General features: G+C 33.5%; 2 protein-coding genes and 1 long non-coding RNA gene across 3 annotated transcripts; 1 reads left to right on the top strand and 2 right to left on the bottom strand.

Annotated features, from left to right (window-relative positions):
• Positions 1-1,481: 1,481 nt before the first annotated feature.
• On the top strand, positions 1,482-9,755 carry LOC132736543 (mdm2-binding protein-like; the record flags this gene model as incomplete). The annotated part of the gene is given in 4 exon segments (XM_060723685.1): positions 1,482-1,643; positions 3,155-3,268; positions 6,011-6,076; positions 9,340-9,755. Coding segments are annotated over 4 exon segments (408 nt in total), but the record flags the coding sequence as incomplete, so codon positions are not given.
• An 8,102-nt stretch (positions 9,756-17,857) lies between these two features.
• Positions 17,858-21,939, bottom strand: LOC132736541 (syntaxin-16-like; the record flags this gene model as incomplete). The annotated part of the gene is made up of 4 exons (XM_060723684.1): positions 17,858-17,997; positions 18,787-18,887; positions 20,952-21,114; positions 21,784-21,939. Coding segments are annotated over 4 exons (528 nt in total), but the record flags the coding sequence as incomplete, so codon positions are not given.
• LOC132736542 (uncharacterized) lies at positions 19,112-20,567 on the bottom strand. The gene is made up of 2 exons (XR_009626591.1): positions 20,239-20,567; positions 19,112-19,659 (listed from the first exon to the last, which is right to left on the bottom strand). It is a non-coding gene; the product is annotated as an uncharacterized LOC132736542 (long non-coding RNA).
• Positions 21,940-22,115: the final 176 nt, after the last annotated feature.

Genomic DNA, 22,115 nt, shown 5'->3' with positions numbered 1-22,115 from the left:
ACAGTGACAGACTCTGGTGCAAAAACAACATTTAGATATTTAGATTTACAATAAAGTTTGATTCAAAACGAATTACTGATTTACAATTACATATACTTTTTCTGAGAGACTACCCACCATGTCTGCTCTTCCAAATCAGGAATTGAAGCACGGCCAGACAGTTTATGCTGTTAAAAATAATATTTTATTTTTAATAGCACTAAGTTTTGTGATTGCTATAACATGACCTAGTGATTGAGATTGTGACTGTGTTACTTGAAACTTGATTCAAAAATATAGATATCTCTGTATTTCTGGAAATCCACAGGAAGAGAATAATCATATACTTTGTAAATATGTTTACAGTTTATGTTTCTAGAACTATGCAACATACAATTTGCAATAACATTGGCATAATGCTTGAACTGTGTTTGTGAAATATGATTGAAATCTATTGATCTCTTATTTTTACCATCTACAGGAAGTGTGATTTATTCCTTCCATACATGTTTTACAGTTTTATGTTTCTTCTACTTTGTGAAGTGCATATTGCTATACATTTAGCAATAAGGATTGAACTGTGTTAATTGAAATATTTATATTATGTGATATTTATTTTGGTCAAGTCCACAGAAAGTGTGATTTATGCTTTTTAGATGTGTTTATAATTTTATGTGCATATCTATTCAATTCTTGTATGTACCTGAGATGTTAACTTCTGTTCAACTTCTCAATAATTATTTTGTTGTCTAAGGATTTACTGTTGTATTTCCACTACAACTTCATAATAATGTTATGTAAATTTGGGCCAATGATTCATGTTCTGGTTTACATTTGATTTTACTTTTTTATTTTATTATTCTGCCAAATCATCATTCTTTTCATTTTTGGTAATAACAATGCGAACAGTAATAGTAAGGATATAAGATTGTGACAAAGTGTGAGATATTTGCTGGTCAGTAAACTAAAACATTAATCAAGTCCCGGTCATTTACAGCACCAAATTAATTTCAATACTTCTGGTAGCATTCTTGTTAAGATATTGTTTATTCTGTTATGTTTTGTGTTATCTTTTGATGAAGCTTTGTTAAATTGTATGCCTTATTTTAAATAAAAAACTACATTTCAGGTGACCATTCAGATGATGGTGATGATCATTGCTGTAGCCTTCTGCTGGGATGCTGATGCTGTGGTTCAAAATTAATGGTTTCCCTCACTTATATGGTAGAAATTTTATTGTAGAAACATTATGTGTAAAGGTAAGAATAATTTACATTTATATAAGCATTGGTAAGTTAAACAATTTAAGTTGAAAACTCCTATTTTTTGCCTCAAAATGATCCAATAACTCCTATATTTCCTGCAAAAATATTCCTATATTCCTCCTTTATTTTGGATAAGACCTGGTTGACAGCCTGTAATATTTGTGTAGTGTTATTTTTTACATTAGATATATTTTTAAAAAAGTAAGAAAGTAAAAACAATATAATTCTACTTTTCAGGAGTTCAGCACACAGCGTAGGAGTTCAGATATAGGTTTGAGCCAGGGTCCAGCACCTAAACAGGTAGATAAGTTACGTAGACAGTCCGATGCTGGTTCCTCTTTCACTACACCACAAGGAGAGGGAATAAGGAAAGAATCTAGATCAGACAGACATAAAAGGGTAAGTGTATCATTACTTGGAATCACATGACCCGTGCTTGGAATCACATGACCCATGCTTGGAATCACATGACATGTGCTTGGAATCACATGACCAATGCCTTAAATCACATGATCCATGCCTGAAATCACATGACCCATGCTTGGAATCACATGACCCATGCTTGGAATCACATGACCCGAGATGGTTTTTAGTCCCCTACTGGTTTAACCGGAGGGGACTTTAGGTTTACCCTCCGTCCGTCTGTCTGTCTGTCCATCCGTCTGTCCGTCCGTCCGTCAGTCCGTCCGTCCACAAAACTGGATCCCGCGATAACGCAAAAAGTACTGAAAATATTTTTATGAAACTTGATATATGGATAGATGGCAGTATGGAGATTATGCACGTCTTTCTCTTACGTTCCTATGTTGAAAATTCTGGTTGCTATGGCAACAAATAGTCTGAAAATATGGCAAATTAAACACATAAACTGGATCCAGTGATATCTCAAAAAGTACTGAAAATGTTTTTATGAAACTTGAAATATAGGTAGATGGCAGTCTGGAGATTATGCACATATTTTTCTTTTCTTCCTATGTTGAAAATTCTCTGGTTGCTATGGCAACAAATAGCCTGAATTTCAAGATTTCTGATTGAAATTTTTCAGCTTTTTCACTATAAGTTCTTTATTTCTTAAGGTGTTTACTTCAAACTTTAAAAATAAGTTTCTGGTCATCAACCACATCATATGTGACAAGGTTTACAACTCTAGCACAAAAATTATCAGTATTACCTCCCTTGAACTTAGAATTTTTATGAAAAAAATGTTGTCTTTTTTAAATAACTTCTTTATTTCCTAATGTATCTACTTCAAACTTCATATATATGTTTCTTATTATCACTTAACATTTTTGAGAAGGTTAAATACTCTAGCAAGACTATTTCCAGAATTATGTCCCCCTTGAACTTAGCTTTTTTTCGAGAAATTGGTATTTTTTACTCCAACTTCTTCATTCCTTCATCCAGGATTTACTTTAAAATCCCACATCGTAATAATATAACAAGGTTGTATAAACATAATTTCCTTACAAAGCAGGGAAACTTAACACATTACTGTGATATAGACAAACTTAGAACTCAAAAGATTTAAGTTCATTCATGTCATTCATTCACGGCCAAATTGGCCCATCAGAATGTTGCTGGGGTTCTAACCGGTAGGGGACTTATGGATTGCTTGCAATACTATGATAATTGCTTGATTACAGAGAAACTGCAAACATGATGCATATACATATTCCATAGCTAACACAAAAACAGTATAAATACATATAAAGATTTTATTGCTTGTATTTATGGCATATGAAGCACAGGTTTATTCATCCAGTAACTTATCTACCATTCTTTGTATATATCATACAAGTTTTTGTCAGATTTATGTTCTTTTAAATGTGGCAAGCCATCATCAGTCACCAAAAACTTGTTATGTCTTTCCTAGTAACAAGCTAAATAGTTACTTTAATTGTTCATTTCAGCGTTTACAAGATATAGTTGACCGTGTATTAATGGACAATGGTGTCAGTAAGACAGATCCTATATACAAGTCATGTTCTGCTAGACTTTTCAAGGTCACCAAACTCTTTGTCATGGTAAGTTAAAGTTCATGATAATAAAGTTAATCATTATTATTATTATTATGCCCCCACATCTAAGAAGAGGGGGTATATTGCTTTGCATTTGTCGGTCTGTCGGTCCGTAGACCAAATGGTTTCCGAGTGATAACTAAAGAACCCTTAGGCCTAGGAACTTCAAACTTGGTATGGTGATTGGTCATGACCAGTAGATGACCCCTATTGATTTTGGGGTCAAGGGGTCAAAGGTCAAGGTCACATTGACCTTGTAAGTAAAAACGGTTTCCGATCAATAACTAAAGAACACTTAGGTCTAGGAACTTCAAACTTGGTATGGGGATTGGTCATGACCAGTTGATGACCGCTATTGAATTTGGGGTCAAGGGGTCAAAGGTCAAGGTCACATTGATCTTGTAGGTAAAAACAGTTTCCGATCAATAACTAAAGAACGCTTAGGCCTAGGAACTTCAAACTTGGCATGGTGATTGGTCATGACCAGTAGATGACCCCTATTGATTTTGGGGTCAAGGGGTCAAAGGTCAAGGTCACATTGACCTTGTAGCTAAAAACGGTTTCCGATCAACAACTAAAAAATGCTTAGGCCTAGGAACTTCAAACTTGTAATGGTGATTGGTCATGACCAGTAGATGACCCCTATTGATTTTGGGGTCAAAGGTCAACGTCACATTGACCTTGTAGGTAAAAACTGTTTCCGATCAATAACTAAAGAACACTTAGGCCTAAGAACTTCAAACTTGGTATGATGATTGGTCATGACCAGTAGATGACCCCTATTGATTTAGGGGTCAAGGGGTCAAAGGTCACATTGACCTTGTAAGTAAAAACAGTTTCCGATCAATAACTCAAGAAAGCTTAGGCCTAGGAACTTCAAACTTGGCATATTGATTGGTCATGACCAGAAGATGAACCCTATTGACTTATGGGTCAAGGGGTCAAAGGTCAAGGTCACATTGACCTTGTAGGTAAAAACGGTTTCCGATCAATAACTAAAGAACGCTTAGGCCTAGGAACTTCAAACTTGGTATGGTGATTGGTCATGACCAGTAGATGACCCCTATTGATTTTGGGGTCAAAGGTCAATGTCACATTGACCTTGTAGGTAAAAACTGTTTCCGATCAATAACTAAAGAACGCTAGGACCTAGGAACTTAAAACTTGGTATGGTGATTGGTCATGAGTAGTAGATGACCCCTATTGATTTTGGGGTCAAGAGGTCAAAGGTCAAGGTCACATTGATCTTGTAGGTAAAAACGGTTTCCGATCAATAACTAAAAAACGCTTAGGCCTTGGAACTTCAAACTTGGTATGGTGATTGGTCATGAACAGCAGATGAACCCTATTGATTTTGGGGTCAAGGGGTTAAAGGTCAAGGTCACATTGTAGGTAAAAACGGTTTCCGATCAATAACTAAAAAACGCTTAGGCCTAGGAACTTCAAACTTGTAATGGTGATTGGTCATGACCATAAGATGACCTCTATTGATTGTGGGGTCAATGGTCAAGGTCACATTGACCTTGTAGGTAAAAACGGTTTCTGATCAATAACTAAAGAACACTTAGGTCTAGGAACTTCAAACTTTATATGATGATTGGTCATGACCAGTAGATGACCACTATTGATTTTGGGGTCAAAGGTCTACGTCACATTGACCTTGTAAGTAAAAACGGTTTCCGATCAATAAGTAAAGAACACTTAGGCCTAGGAACTTCAAACTTTATATGATGATTGGTCATGACCAGTAGATGACCCCTATTGATTTAGGGGTCAAGGGGTCAGTGTCAAATTGACATTGTACTTTAAGATGGTTTCTGACCAATAACTCAACATGTCAAGTTGCCTTGGTTGGTATTTTTATATTAAACTATTATTCATAAAATTTATGCATATTTTATTTGGTAAGATTTGTAATAACTTAAATTGCTGCACACAACCTATGGGGTCACAATAATTATTACCTTGTAACTAGTCATGACCAGTAGATAACCCTTATTAATTTTTTGTTCACTGGGTCAGAAGTCATGCATAATAACCTGATCACATGACTAATTGACTGCACATAGGGGGCATACATGTTTTACAAACATATCTTGTTTACTTATTATTAGTGGCCATGGATGCATGGGCTTCACATGCCATGTATTGAACATAACATTTTCGAATTTCTGATATAAAAGAATGGTAAAATATAATTATGACTGTACATGAAATAAAGAATTTGAATTTAGCTTGCATATTTGAAGAATAGGGAGAGCTATTGTACCTAATCCAGTGTCACATCAGCGAAGCACTTGGTTAAGTTTTTGCTCTCCAAAACTACTGATGGGAATGGATTGAAACTTCACACACTTTGCTCTTCGTGGTAATCTAGCAGGATGGGCACAGGTCAAATAACTCTTGAGTTACCTTTTTACAGAGTTTTTACAGAGTTATGCCCCTTTTCTTACTGTCAAGCACTGAGAATAATTTAGCACCCTGTCTGAATGACAGCTCTTGTTAGAGGAAGAAAGTTGAGACCAGGGCCGGCCTTTTGCTTGAAATTACTGACAATTTCATTCTTTATACATGTTTTTGCAGTAGATAAGAAGTTACAACACTTGATGTGCTGAGTTGAACACTGATTTTATTTGCCACTTATGATTAAAGTGCAACCATTTTATTTGTTTTCAAATTAGGTTATCATAGAACATTTTTTAACAGTGTGAATTACTTTATAAGATAACTTGTCTTTTCTTTCTGTAGGATTTACCAAATTCCAGGAATCTTAAAGATGAAATGCAAAAGATTGCAGAAAATCAGGTTAAACAGGTAAATATAGGAGTATGAAGGGGTTTTGTTCTCCTCCCTTATTCTAATGTAAGCCATATTTATTGAAGTTTTTGTGAAAAGCAAATGCTTTTAAGATCCGTATCTTACATAAGTTGCCAACTTTGATTTAATGGAGTGTACCAAAGTGCTAGTAAGCAAGTCTGTGGCATATCTTATGACAAGTTCTTGGGACAGATTTAAAAAAATAGTGGACAGATTTATTAATATTGAATGACAATAATTGTACAATTCCTTCAATCACTTGATGTTATCTGTCATCGTGGATGAGATTAACAGACCCATTCCCAATGGCAAATATTATTTTTTCCCTAATTTAAAGAAAGAAAATTCCCAGTTGAACTGAAATTTCTTATGTCTACACAAATTTACTGAAGTTGATTAGTGTGGTAGCAGATAGTTGTTTCCTCATTTTTTATACCCCTGCCATATAATGGCCGGGGCATATAGTGTTACCCTGTTCCATCATTCCGTCCTTCCGTCATCATCAGTTTCCGTTCATTATCTTAGTAATGGTTGCACACATTCAACTCAAATTTGACATATGGATATTTCATGAGAAAATACAGGTCAAGTTAGAATTTTGTCATGGTTCGATGATTTTTGGCAGAGTTATGCCCCTTTTACTTTGAAAATAATATGAAATTTTCAGTTTCCGTTCATTATCTCAACAACGGTACAACACATTCAACTCAAACTTGACATAATTTATTATGGATATGTCATGAGAAAATACAGGTCAAGTTCCAATTTGGTCATGGTTCGATGATTTTTGGCAGAGTTATGCCCCTTTTACTATGAAAATAATATGAAATTTTCAGTTTCCGTTCATTATCTCCCAAACGGTATTAAACATTCAACTCAAATTTGACATATGGATACGTCAAAGGAATGCACAGGTCAATATCAAATTTGGTCATGGTTCGGTGATTTTTGGCAGTGATGCCCCTTTAACTTTGAAAATAATATGAAATGTTCAGTTTCCATTCATTATCTCCCAAACAGTATTACACATTCATCTCATATTTGACATATGGATATGTTAAAGAAATGCGCAGGCCAAGTTTGAATTTGGTCATGGTTCAATGTTTTTTTGCAGAGTAATGTCCCTTTCACTTTGAAAATATGAAATTTTCAGTTTCTGTTCATTATCTCCCCAAGGGGCGTCCGTGGCCGTGTGGTTAAGGTCGTTGACTTCAAACCACTTGCCCCTCACCGCTGTGGGTTCGAATCCCGACAGGGACTTTGGATTCTTTCATGTGAGGAAGCTATCCAGCTAGCTTACGGAACGTCGGTGGTTCTACTCAGGTGCCCGTTCATGCCTAAAAAAAATGCATGGAGGGGCACCTGAGGTCTTCCTCCACCAGTAAAGCTGGAACGTCGCGATATGACCTAGACTGTGTCGATGTGACGTAAAACCAAAAACAAACAAAATTATCTCCCCAACAGTGTTACATATTCAACTCAAATTTGCCTGTAGATATTTCAAAGGAATGGGCAGATCAAGTTTGAATTTAGTCATGGTTCAATGATTTTTGGCAGAGTTATGTCCCTTTCACTTTGAAAATAATATCAAATTTTCAGTTTCCATTCATTATCTCCTCTAGGGTATTACTCATTCAACTCAAATTTGACATATGGGTACGTCAAAGAAATACGCAGGTCAAGTTCAAATTTTGTCAGGGTTCGATGATTTTTGGCAGTGTTATGCCCCTTTAACTTTGAAAAAAAAAAAGAGGAAATTTTCAGTTCCCATTCATTATCGCCCCAACAGTTGTACATATTCAACTCAAATTAAAGATATGGATATGTCATAAGAATGCATTGGTCAATTTCCAATTTGGTCATGGTTTGATGATAGCTGAGTTATCCAAAAAAAATCAGAAATTTTTAGTTTCCGTTCATTATCTCCCCAATGGTTGTACACATTCAACTCAAATTTGACATATAGATACATCTTAGGAATAAGCAGTTCAAGTTTGAATTTGGTCATGGTTCAATGATTTTGGACAAAGTTATCTCTCTTGAATGTTGGAAAAATTTTGAATTTTCAGTTTCAGCACTCATACTTTTGTGGAAATGTATGTAGTCATTATTTTGGCTACAAATATGCAATATGCAATTTACAAAAGGTTAACACTGAATAGTTTCAGTGCCTTGAACTTTGTATAAAAATGGTTTGTGTTAACATTGAATAGTTTTAAGGGCTTTGAACTTAAAATGAAAAAAATAATTTGTGCAAACAAATTTGGAACTAAATATTATAACATCTGAAATTTTGGCTGCATGCGGGGGCATCCGTGGCGTGACGACACATTTCTAGTTTTTAAATACAATACTGCCTGTACTGTCTTGACAAAAATTATGAAAAATAAGTTTTTTTGCATACGAATGTTATCAAGTAATGTTGTTGCTCATGTAAAGTTGCGACAACTATGTTGAATACATGTATAAATGTATATTGTTGAAATATGTAGAAAAATTGTTTTGTTAAAGAGGGAGACTAAATGTGGTATTCCGGTTTATACCGGACAAGATGCTTGAATCATTAAATGCTAAAATCTCACCTTTTCACACGCTGTAATGCTCTTTAAAATTTCTTATTCATCTTTTCACATCCATTTATATATAATGAAGGAAAAATGTAAGAATCAGTGAAAAAGCAATGTTTTTCTTTGTTGTGATCATGATTTCTGCAAGTGAATTGTGGTACTGTTCCAACAGTGAGTTAAATCCTTCTTGAGTTAATCCTTCATTTAAATGTTCATTGTAAGTGGTCCTTGAACTTGTGTTGATGTGGATTTTAATATAGGCTTCTCACATTTGGCTCTTTGGTGACTTGCATGCTTCTTGCCTTGCAAATGAACTTGAGCTTTATGCTTCTTGCCTTGCAAATGACCTTGAGCTTTATGCTTCTTGCCTTGCAAATGACCTTGAGCTGAATAAGCTACAGGTTGAAGATCATGATACATTTGTAATAATCCTATATATAGAGGATATTGAATGAATTGAATAAAAGCATATGTGAGCATAATATTGTTTTATTCAACAAGTTCAATAAATTTAGTATTAAATCTACACAAATATATTATTCTTTTTATCACATACCCAAAATAAAGATGCTTTTAGTGCAAAAGAAACATTTTTCATTGACAGGCCTCTAGTGTAATGCTAACATTTCGTGTGTGTGTTAAAATTATTTTATTATGCTCACAAAATGAATTGACTTTGTTGTATTATTTCAGGTCATTGAGGTAGACCGTAGCAGACAAGATACTGCCCAGAAACGAAGACATAAAAAATCTGTTTAATGTATAGCAAGAGTCATCAATTATTTATTTGACATTTTGACTCCGCAATTTTTCATTTGACATTTTTAAATCAACGTTTCCTTGTCGAGGGAGAAATATTGTAAAAACTATATTAGATATTGGCATAGATGTTTTATCATATTTATCATAATGAAATGTGAAATTTTTACAGCGGAATTAACCTTGAATACCAGTCCCCTGTTGTACTGTACGAGTCAAGGACGTTTTTTCTTATATGAATGAAATTATTTTTACTGAAAATAGAAGGAAATTATTTATACTGAAAATAGAATGAAATTATTTATACTGAAAAAAGAATGAAATAATTTATACTGAAAATAGAATGAAATAATTTATACTGAAAATATAGAAATACATGTGTATTTGATTACAAATATTTCAAGACTTTTTTTCTTTATTTATTACACCCCTTTTTTTATTCTTCGCTCACTTGAAATAGCATCAAAATCAAGGACATAAGACTCCCAGGTTTCAGTTTTGAACAAAGCAAGCTTTATATACTTTAAATGAAAAAAAATGAAAAAAATTTTATGCCCCCGCCATATAATGGCAAGGGCATATAGTGTTACCCTGTTCCGTCATTCCGTACTTCCGTCATCATCAGTTTCCGTTCATTATCTTCATAACCGTTGCACATATTGAACTCAAATTTGACATATAGATATGTCATGAGAAAATACAGGTCAAGTTCGAAATTGGTCATGGTTCGATGATTTTTGGCAGAGTTATGCCCCTTTTACTTTGAAAAAAATATGAAATTTTCAGTTTCAGTTCATTATCTCCCCAACGGTACAGCACATTCAACTCAAACTTAACATATGGATATGTCATGAGAAAATACAGGTCAAGTTCAAATTTGGTCATGGTTCGATGATTTTTGGCAGAGTTATGCCCCTTTTACTTTGAAAATAATATGAAATTTTCAGTTTCCGTTCATTAACTCCCAAATGGTACAACACATTTAACTCAAACTTGACATATGGATACGTCAAAAAATGCGCAGGTCAAGTTCAAATTTGGTCATGGTTTGATGATTTTTGGCAGAGTTATGCCCCTTTCACTTTGAAAATAATATGAAATTTTCAGTTTCTGTTCATTATCTCCCCAATGGTACAACACATTCAACTCAAACTTGACATATGGATATGTCATGAGAAAATACAGGTCAAGGTTGAATTTGGTCATGGTTCGATGATTTTTGGCAGAGTTATGCCCCTTTTACTTTGAAAATAATATGAAATTTTCAGTTTCCGTTTATTATCTCCCCAACAGTATTACACATTCAACTCAAATTTGACATATGGATATGTCAAAGGAATGCGCAGGTCAAGTTCAAATTTGGTCATGGTTTGATGATTTTTGGCAAAGTTATGCCCCTTTCACTTTAAAAATAATATGAAATTTTCAGTTTCCGTTTATTATCTCCCCAACAGTATTACACATTCAACTCAAATTTGACATATGGATATATTTTTGGAATGCGCAGGCCAAGTTTGAATTTGGTCATGGTTCAATGATTTTTGGCAGAGTAATGCCCCTTTCACTTTGAAAATGATATGAAATTTACAGTTTCTGTTCATTATCAACCCAACAGTGTTACATATTCAACTCAAAATTGACATATGGATATGTCAAAGGAATGCGCAGGTCAAGTTGGAATTTGGTCATGGTTCGATGATTTTTTGGCAGAGTTATGTCCCTTTCACTTTGAAAATAATATAGATACATCTTAGGAATAAGCAGTTTAAGTTAGAATTTGGTCGTTGTTCAATGATTTTGGACAAACTTATCTTTCCTGAATGTTGGAAAAATTTTGAACTTTCAGTTTCAGCACTCATACTTTTGTGGAAATGTATATAGCCATTATTTTGGCTACAAATATGCAATATGCTATTTTCAAAAGGTTAAGACTGAATAATTTCAGTGCCTTGAACATTGTATAAAAATGGTTTGTGTTAACATTGAAAAGTTTTAAGGGCTTTGAACATAGAATGAATAAAATAATTTGTGCAAACAAATTTGGAACTAAATATTATAACATTTGAAATTTTGGCTGCATGCGGGGGCATCCGTGGCATGATGACACATTTCTAGTTTTAAATAAATTGAGCTACCAACAGTAATGAACCTGATCAGACTGCATTGAATCGAAGCGCTGGGCTACCGGGCTCTATAATTATGATGGCAGTGATGATTGATTTTGGTTCTAACTGGTAAAGGGTGAAGAAAAATTGTTTTTAGCTCCAATTTTCAAAGAAAAGAAAAGAAGAAAAGTTGAGCTATTGTCATGATCCTCTTGTCTGCACTGGCGTCTGCTTTGTTAACCTTTCATTAAGGTCCATGTTCTCAAGAAACCATTTAATCTACTCCCGTCAACCTTTGTATACCAGTACCTATTGTCATAAAAGGATCCTCAAAAAAATTTCAAAGTTGCCACTTTGTCTTTTTTGCTTTTATTTAACCATCTGGCACTGAGAAAAATGAGAGTGCGCTGCACATGGACAGACTTGTTCGTCCGAGTTGTACAATAGAGTAAATCGTAAAAAAAGTCATTTATAAAGCCTCTTGCTGCTGCATTATGTACCATTACCTTAATGTTCACGTTCACATGAATCATCTTTTGGAATATCTACAAGATACATATGTGATTCATAAATCCATCCAGACCATTTAGTATTAAAACAGAAATCTTGCTTATACAAAACAAAAGGTTGGAGAATATTTTTTTTTTATGTTTTATTACTTTTCTTTACCTAGTAAAGGTTTACATATATAACAGTTTTTACATATAATTCAATACATTTACATACATTTTTAGAAGTAAAACAATATCACTTATGTCATTTTCATACCAGCATTTTAAATGACCAAGTAAAATAGCCCAATACTTGTTACACATGTATTGTTGAAGTATATATAGTTAAATATTTTCACCATTTCCTTCACAACAAATTAAAATCTATTTTTGTGGTGCATGTATGTAGAAAATAGCGAAAGTCTAAAATTAAGAAAGGGATCCTCCCAAAGACTTATTATGGGCATTCTACTTGAATTCTAAGCTCAATGTTCACTAAGTTGATAAGGATCTAGACCTGAATCAAACAACATAAAAATCTTGAAAATGACCGAAAGAGAGCCCATACCTGTGCTTTGCATATCGTCTAAAAATGGTTTACATTTCTGCCTAGCACTTTCAAATTCCTTCAATCAGAACAAAAGATATTTAGCAGACAAGAAAATCATTAACGAACCAACCATGTGCAGAATACCGGAATACTTAAACAACATCAGGATCATTTCATCCTAACATTGTGAACATGGGACCAGGTCATGACAATGGAAACTTAAATAAGCATGTATAATCTTTGACAGAGTCGACAGCATTAATTACATGGTCAACATGTTTGTCACAATTAATTAAAAACTCAGCGATCTCTTTTATTCTTTCATCTGCACCTGAAACTTGGTAATACATATTGTACAATGTACCATAACATAACATTCCTTTAATAAAAACATATAATTTCCCATCGTGTAACATTTCACATATTTTCCTAAATACTGCATTGTATGACTATAAATCTTTTACATCAACAACTTAATTCAAGCAAACCATATAACAGTAACACGTTTCCTTGTAGAAAGGGAGATAAACATGCATTCAAAATGGTACTGCAGTGTTATCTGACTGAATAATTAGTTTATATACATAATGATGGCATATAATGTATAAGTGGTCCTGTAGTTATGTTGGCAATGCGGAAAATTGGTAATTTTTGCTAAAATATCGTCTCAATTGCACGACTTGCTTGTATTTCCTCACACGAAATGTCTCGAATTTTAAATTCACTAACTTTTCCACAGTACTTAATATTACCTATGATATTTTGTACTAATTGTTCTACAATGGGCACACTTTCCACAAGTATTTCAAATACTGATAAAACAAAGGAAATTTGTGTCTTGGATTTTCTTATAAAAATATTTATTGGGGGAAAAAACGGTTTTCAGTGTAGACATCTATATGGATATAATAATATTTTGTTTAGAAAAATTTGTTATCTGCTTTGTAAAAGATATGTCATACTGGAACATGTATCTCACACTTGACCAATAAAATCAATAAACTACAGTATAATACATATCAAAGACATGGTTATTTCATAAATCACCATATTGGAATGTGGAAACATTCACGAAGCTGATCTATGTATTTTATAAATATCTAAATACAGCTCCTGTAAAACCAGATGATAAAATTTTGAAACATCATTGTAACAGCTCTTACTGATTGAACGCTTAACCTGCTGAATCTATAGAATTGTCCACTGCTGAATTTGGAACAGTCCATTCCAAGTGTCAGGGACTTGAATTACAAAAACTGAGCTACCAACAGTATAGAGCCTGATCAGACTGCAAGGCTGACCTGGGTTTATACTATTGGCAAAGGTTAATCACTTTGGATTCCAGCTGGTTAAGGATTAATTATTTTAAAGTTGCAACAGTTGTACATGTAAATATGAAGACTGTCCATATTCATTCTGTAGATAAAGCTTATCTAAGAACATAGGTGTTAATATTTTCTGATGCAGTTATCATAAAGTCGTACCAACATGATGTGCCTAGCTGTTACGCAAAAAAAAATATGTATAACTAGAACTGCCACTGTCATGGCGTGAATACCCATGCATACCACTTTGTCAGAATCAACAGTGGCCATTTAGAACTAAGGACAACCTCCCTGCCAAATCTGAGTTACTAAGCCTGGAGTGCATTGCTAAGTTATGTATTCTACCGTGATGCTTCAAATCTGAAAATGTCAAAATCAATACAACTCGGACAAGCATTTGGACGGCCAAGCTGATTCCAGTATACCCCCCTTACAACTTCGTTGTGCGGGGGTATAATTAGAGAAAATGATTTTTATAAGCAGCATATCACAGGTGGCTGTAAATACAGTGTTTTCATATTTTCTATACTTTGGAAAGTACTAAAGCCAAAATAACTGATTGTTCAGGCATAATACTAGTCATTTCAACATAGAGCTTAAAATAAGACTTGTGAAAAACACTTCAGACAATTGAATCTAATAAAATAATCATGTTATTAGACATTGTAACAAACCTTAAAATGGAATTTCATGTTGTATACATATGGATTGAAGTTATATATTGCTATTAACATGATAAATAGAAACTCAGAAAAGCAGAGTTATTCTTTATAAGAGCTACACAAGACAAATTAGATACTGACATTGTCTGCCATGTTACAAAAAGACTTGGCTTGACATAACTTTTTAAAATGTCAGACTTTTTTATTGATGACTGCACACAATCAAATCTTCAGTAGGTGTTCTGCAGATACACTTGTACATATAGCACTTAGTTTACTCAATTGAACACAACTATATGACTTAACAATATATAATCTATTATCTACCAGTAATTCACTAATTGTTTAAGTAGATTTTTTTTATTACACAATAACCTTAATATTGCACAATTATCACAAAACAAAACAAATATATGTATGTATATGTAAGTTAACTACTTTAAAACAATGTTGGGTCACTTACACTGACATTACAAAGGGAGACAACTGAGCTGTTAATCAACATCTCTCATTTTTGATTTTCAGGAATTAAGTAAAGTTGTACAAAAAATGTATATCAATAACCTACTTGACCAAAATGGCACTCTTGTCATATTGTATAAGCTCCAACAACAATGCCCTTCTTTAATTATAATAATAATGATTACCAATTTGGTAATACTTCATGATAGAGACAAAACAAGTACAATTTAGAGCTTGAGAGAACTAGTATAAGAAAAACATGCATGTTTCTAGGTAAAACAAATTCATTTTTTGTATAGCTTAACTCCTTTATGCAAAACTCCTTTATGCAAAGACGAAAATGTTGTTTTTTATTTGAGTCTACATAAATGTACCTGAAAATTTATGATTCTAGAAAGATAAATACATATTGGGGCATTATTCTAGAAAATGGCAAAATAACAATTGATAATAACAAGTCAACATGACTGGATAATTGCTTAACAAGTGTAAAATTGAACTATTATCAATATAATTCTCATTCCATAATTTTTTTACAATTCTAAATCTAATTGAACATGAGCTGTCGGTAGGACAGCAACGCTCGACTATTCTTAGTTCTTGATAGTAAAAAAAAAAAATGCTTGATAGAGTTACCTCCTCCTGTTTACAGGTTGGGGTCATGATGGTGAACAAGTGTGCAAAGTTTCAAAGCCATATGTCAATGGACTTTGAAAATATTTGAACTATTTCAAAAACTTTAACATAAATTCTAAGTCGAAAAAGGGGCATAATTCTGTCAAAATGCTAGAAAGAGTTACCTCCTCCTGTCTACAGGTTGGGGTCATGATGGTGAACAAGTGTGCAAAGTTTCAAAGCCATATGTCAATGGACTTTGAAAATATTTGAACTATTACAAAAACTTTAACATAAATTCTAAGTCGAAAAAGGGGCATAATTCTGTCAAAATCCTTGATAGAGTTATCTCCTCCTGTCTACATGTTGGGGTCATAATGGTGAACAAGTGTGCAAAGTTTCAAAGCCATATGTCAATGGACTTTGAAAATATTTGAACTATTACAAAAACTTTAACATAAGTGGTTACGCCGACGCTCGGGTGACTACAATAGCTCTACTTATTCTTATCGAATAGTCGAGCTAAAAATAAAGATTCTACACTATTGAATTGCTTCCTATACTCCTAAGAAAACTTGCTTCACCAAACACAATTTTAAATTAAGAAAATATTGGAAATTACACACATAAGAAAAACAAAAATTTCTACTTTTTTCACATTCACAATCTGTATGCAATCATTTTCATTTAAAATCACACTTTATTAGGACCCTTTGTTTGTATAAATAAATTGTTTATATTAATACAGTTTTTAATCACAGACATTTGGTTAAGACAATGTTACTACAGCTCTGGTATACATTTTGTTTTTGTGTGTGTTTTATCTGGTTTGAATTTAAAGCAGCACGCCTCCAGATTCATCCTAATTTTCATGAACATTTTGAAAATGTATTTAAAGGTAAAATATTGTGAAATGAACAAAGAAAGTATCGACAACATTACAATCTGCACTTAAAATCCACGTAAATTACCAAAAAGAGGTCAAATATGCAAAATAGCCCCTACTGCGTTAGTAACGCAGTAGAAATATGGTGATAAATACTACAAAATACAGTCATTAAGTGCACATAAGATATAAATTATCACTTGAATCTTTAATTTGTTTACTTTTCTCAAAGTTTTAGTATGGTTTTTCAAAGTTTAATTTTCTTGAATATTTTGGGTCATCTGGAGGCATGCAGCTTTAAGTCACACTTATGCTATTATGGACATTAAGAATTTTTTACACGAGTATTCTGAAATGTGGGTATTTGACCCTTTAAATTATATGAGAGTTGAGAAAAATCAGATGTTATAAATACATACAGGGATGGAAAAATTATAAGCATGATGCTGCATCGGTATATACTAACGACAAATTTTGATAAATTTCAAAGGCCAATTAAGAAATAATGCAAATATTTACAAGCTAACATTCATGAGATGATGTACATTGAATATACAAACTAAGTACTGAAAGGATTTTTACTTCTGACAGATTTAAAATTTTTCAAACATTTTCTTTACAAAGAGGAGCAAAAAATTATGACAGGAAATTTAGTTTCTTTGGCAACAGAGCTGCTTTAACATTGCCAAAACAACAAATGTCAGAGAAATATAATGATCAATAAATAATAAAAAAAATTTTTTTCTATGTAACAACTATGTTTTTACTAAGCTTTTTGTTGGCTATAAGTATTATTATAAATTATTATCAATAATGCTAATATTAAAATAAATGCATTTTTCTATTTTTTCTTTTGGTATTTTTTCAGCTTTTTGTAATTGTTGTAGTCCTTTCTCTCCACCTGCACTGATGCAATGTTCTTATATTATAGTCTATTCTGTCTAATATTGTTCCCTGGAACATAAAAATAGTCATATGAAGGAAAATACATGTATTATTATAGCACCAATAAGTATAAGATTATTATCATTTTCATGAAGATAATAGACAGATGAGAGATTTTTTTATCTTATCTTAAGCATATTGATACAAGTATAATGGAAATGAGCCTCAAATTTGCATTTTTTAATTGTTAATTGAAAAGCATCTATATGTATATAGTTTTTAAGGAATCAGAAAAGCAAGATGGGTATTGTGATAAGAGCAATGAATAAAAGTAGCTTTTAATAATGCCATGAAAATGAAAAACCTTAGGATCATATCAATTCAATCCTGGATGTTTGTGAGTAAATAAATGATTATCTTAAAGAGATCACTAGACAACGAAAAAAGACAAAATAGAGGTAAATACCTGATCCACAACCATGTGTGACAGATCTTTAAATATTTCATTCAGATCTTGTTATAGAGCGTACAATGTGGGCAATCTCCTTATCTCTCTGATTTACTACCTGTGTATTGTTGTCTACCAGCTGCATCTGTTCTGATGAAAAACCCTGAAATATATATTAAAGTCACATTATACCTCAAAAATCCATATATTTTAGTTCTTTAAAAATGTCAAACATGTCTTTAATAATGTTTTAATAATGGATTTAGAGCATATTAGATGTTTAACAACTGAAGAAAGTTGCTGGATATGCAAGTATGTGTCGTAAGGGTAGCAAAATATAAACAAAGTAGTATTTGACTTCCATACAAAATACTCATTCACTATGATTATACCCATTAAAAACAGAGCTGAAGAAGTGAAAGCTAGTTCATCTGTGGCAAATGAGTATTTCTTTATGAAACTGTAACAACATACCAAAAATACAATGTTTTTGAGAAATAAAAATGATAGCATTTCTAAGATGCTATGGGCCTTTAACATTAAAAACCCTGTAACACATATCTACATTTTAATAAAACCGTGTTAAAAGTATCAATATTAAGACAATAGTGAAAATATCAAAAATATCTTGAAATTTAAAACACTAAAAACAAAAATCAGAATACATTTTTGAAATGGGTAGTGCAAGGAATAGTGGGGAAAATTTGTGGGGAAAATTAGCAAAGTACCATCCATCTATAATCATACTGCTGGGACAATGCAGTGGGGTTTTTTAACTAGCAGAGAAGAAAAGCCAAACTTGCATTGTGGGGGGCCTTTACAGGGAAATTGGAGGGTGAGACCTTTTCAGGGATGGTTTTAGAGGGTGGGGCCTTTACAGGGAATATGGTAATATAAAGTCAAATTTCCTGCTAATCAGATCAGAGTTAAATATGACTGATATCTTACTTACCCTATCATAACTTGCATACATATCATCTTCAGGAAGAGTCCCTGAATCTGGTCCTATATTTGTGTCAAAAAATTGAGATCGTTCTTCTCGACTCCGTAATTCTGTAAAAGAAATGAACAAAAACATAAATGTCATAAAGTTATTGGCATTGAACAGTGACCTCCTATTATGCTCTTAAATTAGCATGTGAAGTTTCAACCTATTCCCTTCATTAGTTTTGATGATACCAACTTGCATACAAAAATTTAATCAAAGTATGAAAGCAATTGTGATAATTGGGTGAGTACAATACTGGTAGCTCTACGTATTCTTTGTTTAGACAAGCTAAAAACTAGAACTGCCACTATCATGGCGTGAATACCCCCGCATACCACTTTGTCAGAATCAACAGTAGCCATTTAGAGCTCAAGGACAACCTCCCTGCCAAATCTGAGGTTACTAAGCCAGTGCATTGCTAAGTTATGTATTGTACATGCTTCAAATGTGAAATTGTCAAAATCAATACATTGCGGACAGGACATTCTTTAACAATTGAGAAGAAAAGCTTTTATTTGTCAAGGTCCCTGTGACCTTGACCTTTGACCCAGTGACTTCAAAATCAATAGGGGTCACCTTATAGTCATGATCAACATCCATACCAAATATGAAGACTGTGGGTCAAAGGAATCTTAAGTTAATGGGTGGACAAACTTTTTGAAGTCAAAGTCCCTATGACCTTGACCTTTGACCCAGTGACCTCAAAATCAAAAGGGGTCATCTACTAATCATGATCAACATCCATGCCAAATATGAAGACTGTGGGTCAAAGGAATCTAAAGTTATTGGGCAGACAAACTTTTTGAAGTCAAAGTCCCTGTGACCTTGACCTTTGACCTCAAATCAATAGGGGTCATCTACTAATCATGACTAACTTCCATTCCAAATATGAAGACTGTGAATCAAAGGAATCTTAAGTTATTGGGCGGACAAGCTTTTTGGAGTCAAGGCCCCTGTGACCTTGACCTTTGACCTGGTGACCTCAAAATCAATAGAGGTCATCTACTTATCATGACTAACCTCCATGCCAAATATGAAGACTATGGGTCAAAGGAATCTTAAGTTATTGGGCTGACAAGCTTTTTGAAGTCAAGGCCCCTGTGACCTTGACCTTTGACCTGGTGACCTCAAAATCAATAGAGGTCATCTACTTATCATGACTAACCTCCATGCCAAATATGAAGACTATGGGTCAAAGGAATCTTAAGTTATAGGGCTGACAAGCTTTTTGAAGTCAAGGCCCCTGTGACCTTGACCTTTGACCTAGTGACCTCAAAATCATTAGGGGTCATCTACTAATCATGACTAACCTCCATGCCAAATATGAAGACTGTGGGTCAAAAGAATCTTAAGTTATTGGGCGGACAAGCTTTTTGAAGTCAAGGCCCCTGTGACCTTGACCTTTGACCTGGTGACCTCAAAATCAATAGGGGTCATCTACTAATCATGACTAACCTCCATGCCAAATATGACGACTATGGGTCAAAGGAATCTTAAGTTATTGGGCGGACAAGCTTTTTGAAGTCAAGGCCTCTGTGACCTTGACCTTTGACCTAGTGACCTCAAAATCAATAGGGGTCATCTACTAATCATGACTAACCTCCATGCCAAATATTAAGACTCAGGGTCAAAGGAATCTTAAGTTATTGGGCGGACAAGAAAAAACCGACGGACAGCCGGACGGACGGCCGGACGGACAAGCTGATTCCGGTATACCCCCCTTACAACTTTGTTGTGCGGGGGTATAATTAGCTAAGTGTTCAAAGAACATGAATTTGAGCTGGCAAATATTAACATTATCTTTTTATGGTGTTCATATGTAAGTATAAAGGTAATACTATCAAGCATTATTAAATTAAGACCAAATATGAACATGACAAGTACTAAAATTATAAATACATTAATTAGTAATGTATTTGATTTCAAAAATGAGTTGCAAGTATATATTATCAATACACTTAGTGCAATTCCATGCGGTGACCTTAACCTTTGACATGGACCTTGCACATTACACATATTTACTATGCAGATTTTTCAAACCTACATGTGCAGATGTCTTGCACACAAACAGGACAAAACTGTATGTCTATAACCAATTTTCAGCACCAAATCTTTTAAAATTCACTCACTTTTCAAGTATGATGATTGACTTTTTCTAAAATTATTTGACATTTCCTGTATAGATCTAACAAGGGACATAACCATGTTTTGTGAAAGAAGCAGTTCTTGATCGGTCCCACGTCTACTGCGGGCAGTGATTTGTTGTATTAATCGCTGGCAGTGTGCAAACATCTGAAAGATAAACAGACAATACATGTGTCAAAACAACCTTAGATAGGAAAACTTTATAAGGTTCTCACAATAATTTGAATGGTAAAAGCTACTTTATAATAAATACAAAATGTACAAAACAAGAGCTGTTGGAAGGACAGCAGCTTGCTAATCTATCCTCAGAGCCTGATAGCAAAACAAGAGCCTGGATAATGTAAATTTTTCCATGTTCAAAAAGGGCCGTAATTCTGTCAAAATCCATGTCAAAGTTATAGGCCATGGATAGTCACATTTTACCATGCTCTCAAACAAGTCATGTTGATGCAGCACCTTGGTGAGTACAACAGCTTTCCCTATTCTTCAAATAGTTTAGCTAATGACAAAACTATGTCCATATCAAGTAACAGTTTTAACTAAAATTACAGAAATCAATATTTCTAATCGATTTTTTTAATATACCTCGCATTATTTATTTGCTAAGCCTATAAAGTTTTATGTAAAGTCAAAGTGTAACAATCCATAATGCCTCATTGCAACATGACCTGTCAGCCTGCTAACGTTACTCTCACATGCATAGTGGGAACTGGGTTTTAGTTATTTATTAGTCATAACTTGTAAATTTTATGACTTAAAGACATACTTATGCCTTATTTTCTTTGTGACAAGAATAATAAAAGGAGATATATATACTTGAGTAATTTCCTGGGTCTGTATTTCTATAGCATGTTCTTCATCAATACTGTCATCAAATGCTGGTCGTGTTAGATGTTTGTCATGTAGTGATGCAAGCTCCTTCACTATAATACAATTATAATATAATAATTGGCCGCATGCATGAAAAAAACCCTTAATGTCATTTATTATTTATATAAATTGACATATTTGATACTTAAAAATATCAATTTCTATTGCTCTTGAAATAAATAAAATCTTTGTCTTCTTGAAATTTGCTTATTGTTACTTATTCATATTTATCTTCTTTTATTTTTAATGTCAAAGACAACGTCAACATCCTTTGACAT

The sequence above is a fragment of the Ruditapes philippinarum genome, unplaced genomic scaffold (genome assembly GCF_026571515.1).
Source record: "Ruditapes philippinarum isolate M1 unplaced genomic scaffold, ASM2657151v2 ctg13229_1_1_1_1, whole genome shotgun sequence".
Classification (NCBI taxonomy): domain Eukaryota; kingdom Metazoa; phylum Mollusca; class Bivalvia; order Venerida; family Veneridae; genus Ruditapes; species Ruditapes philippinarum.
This window is presented reverse-complemented; position numbering and strand designations above follow the sequence as displayed.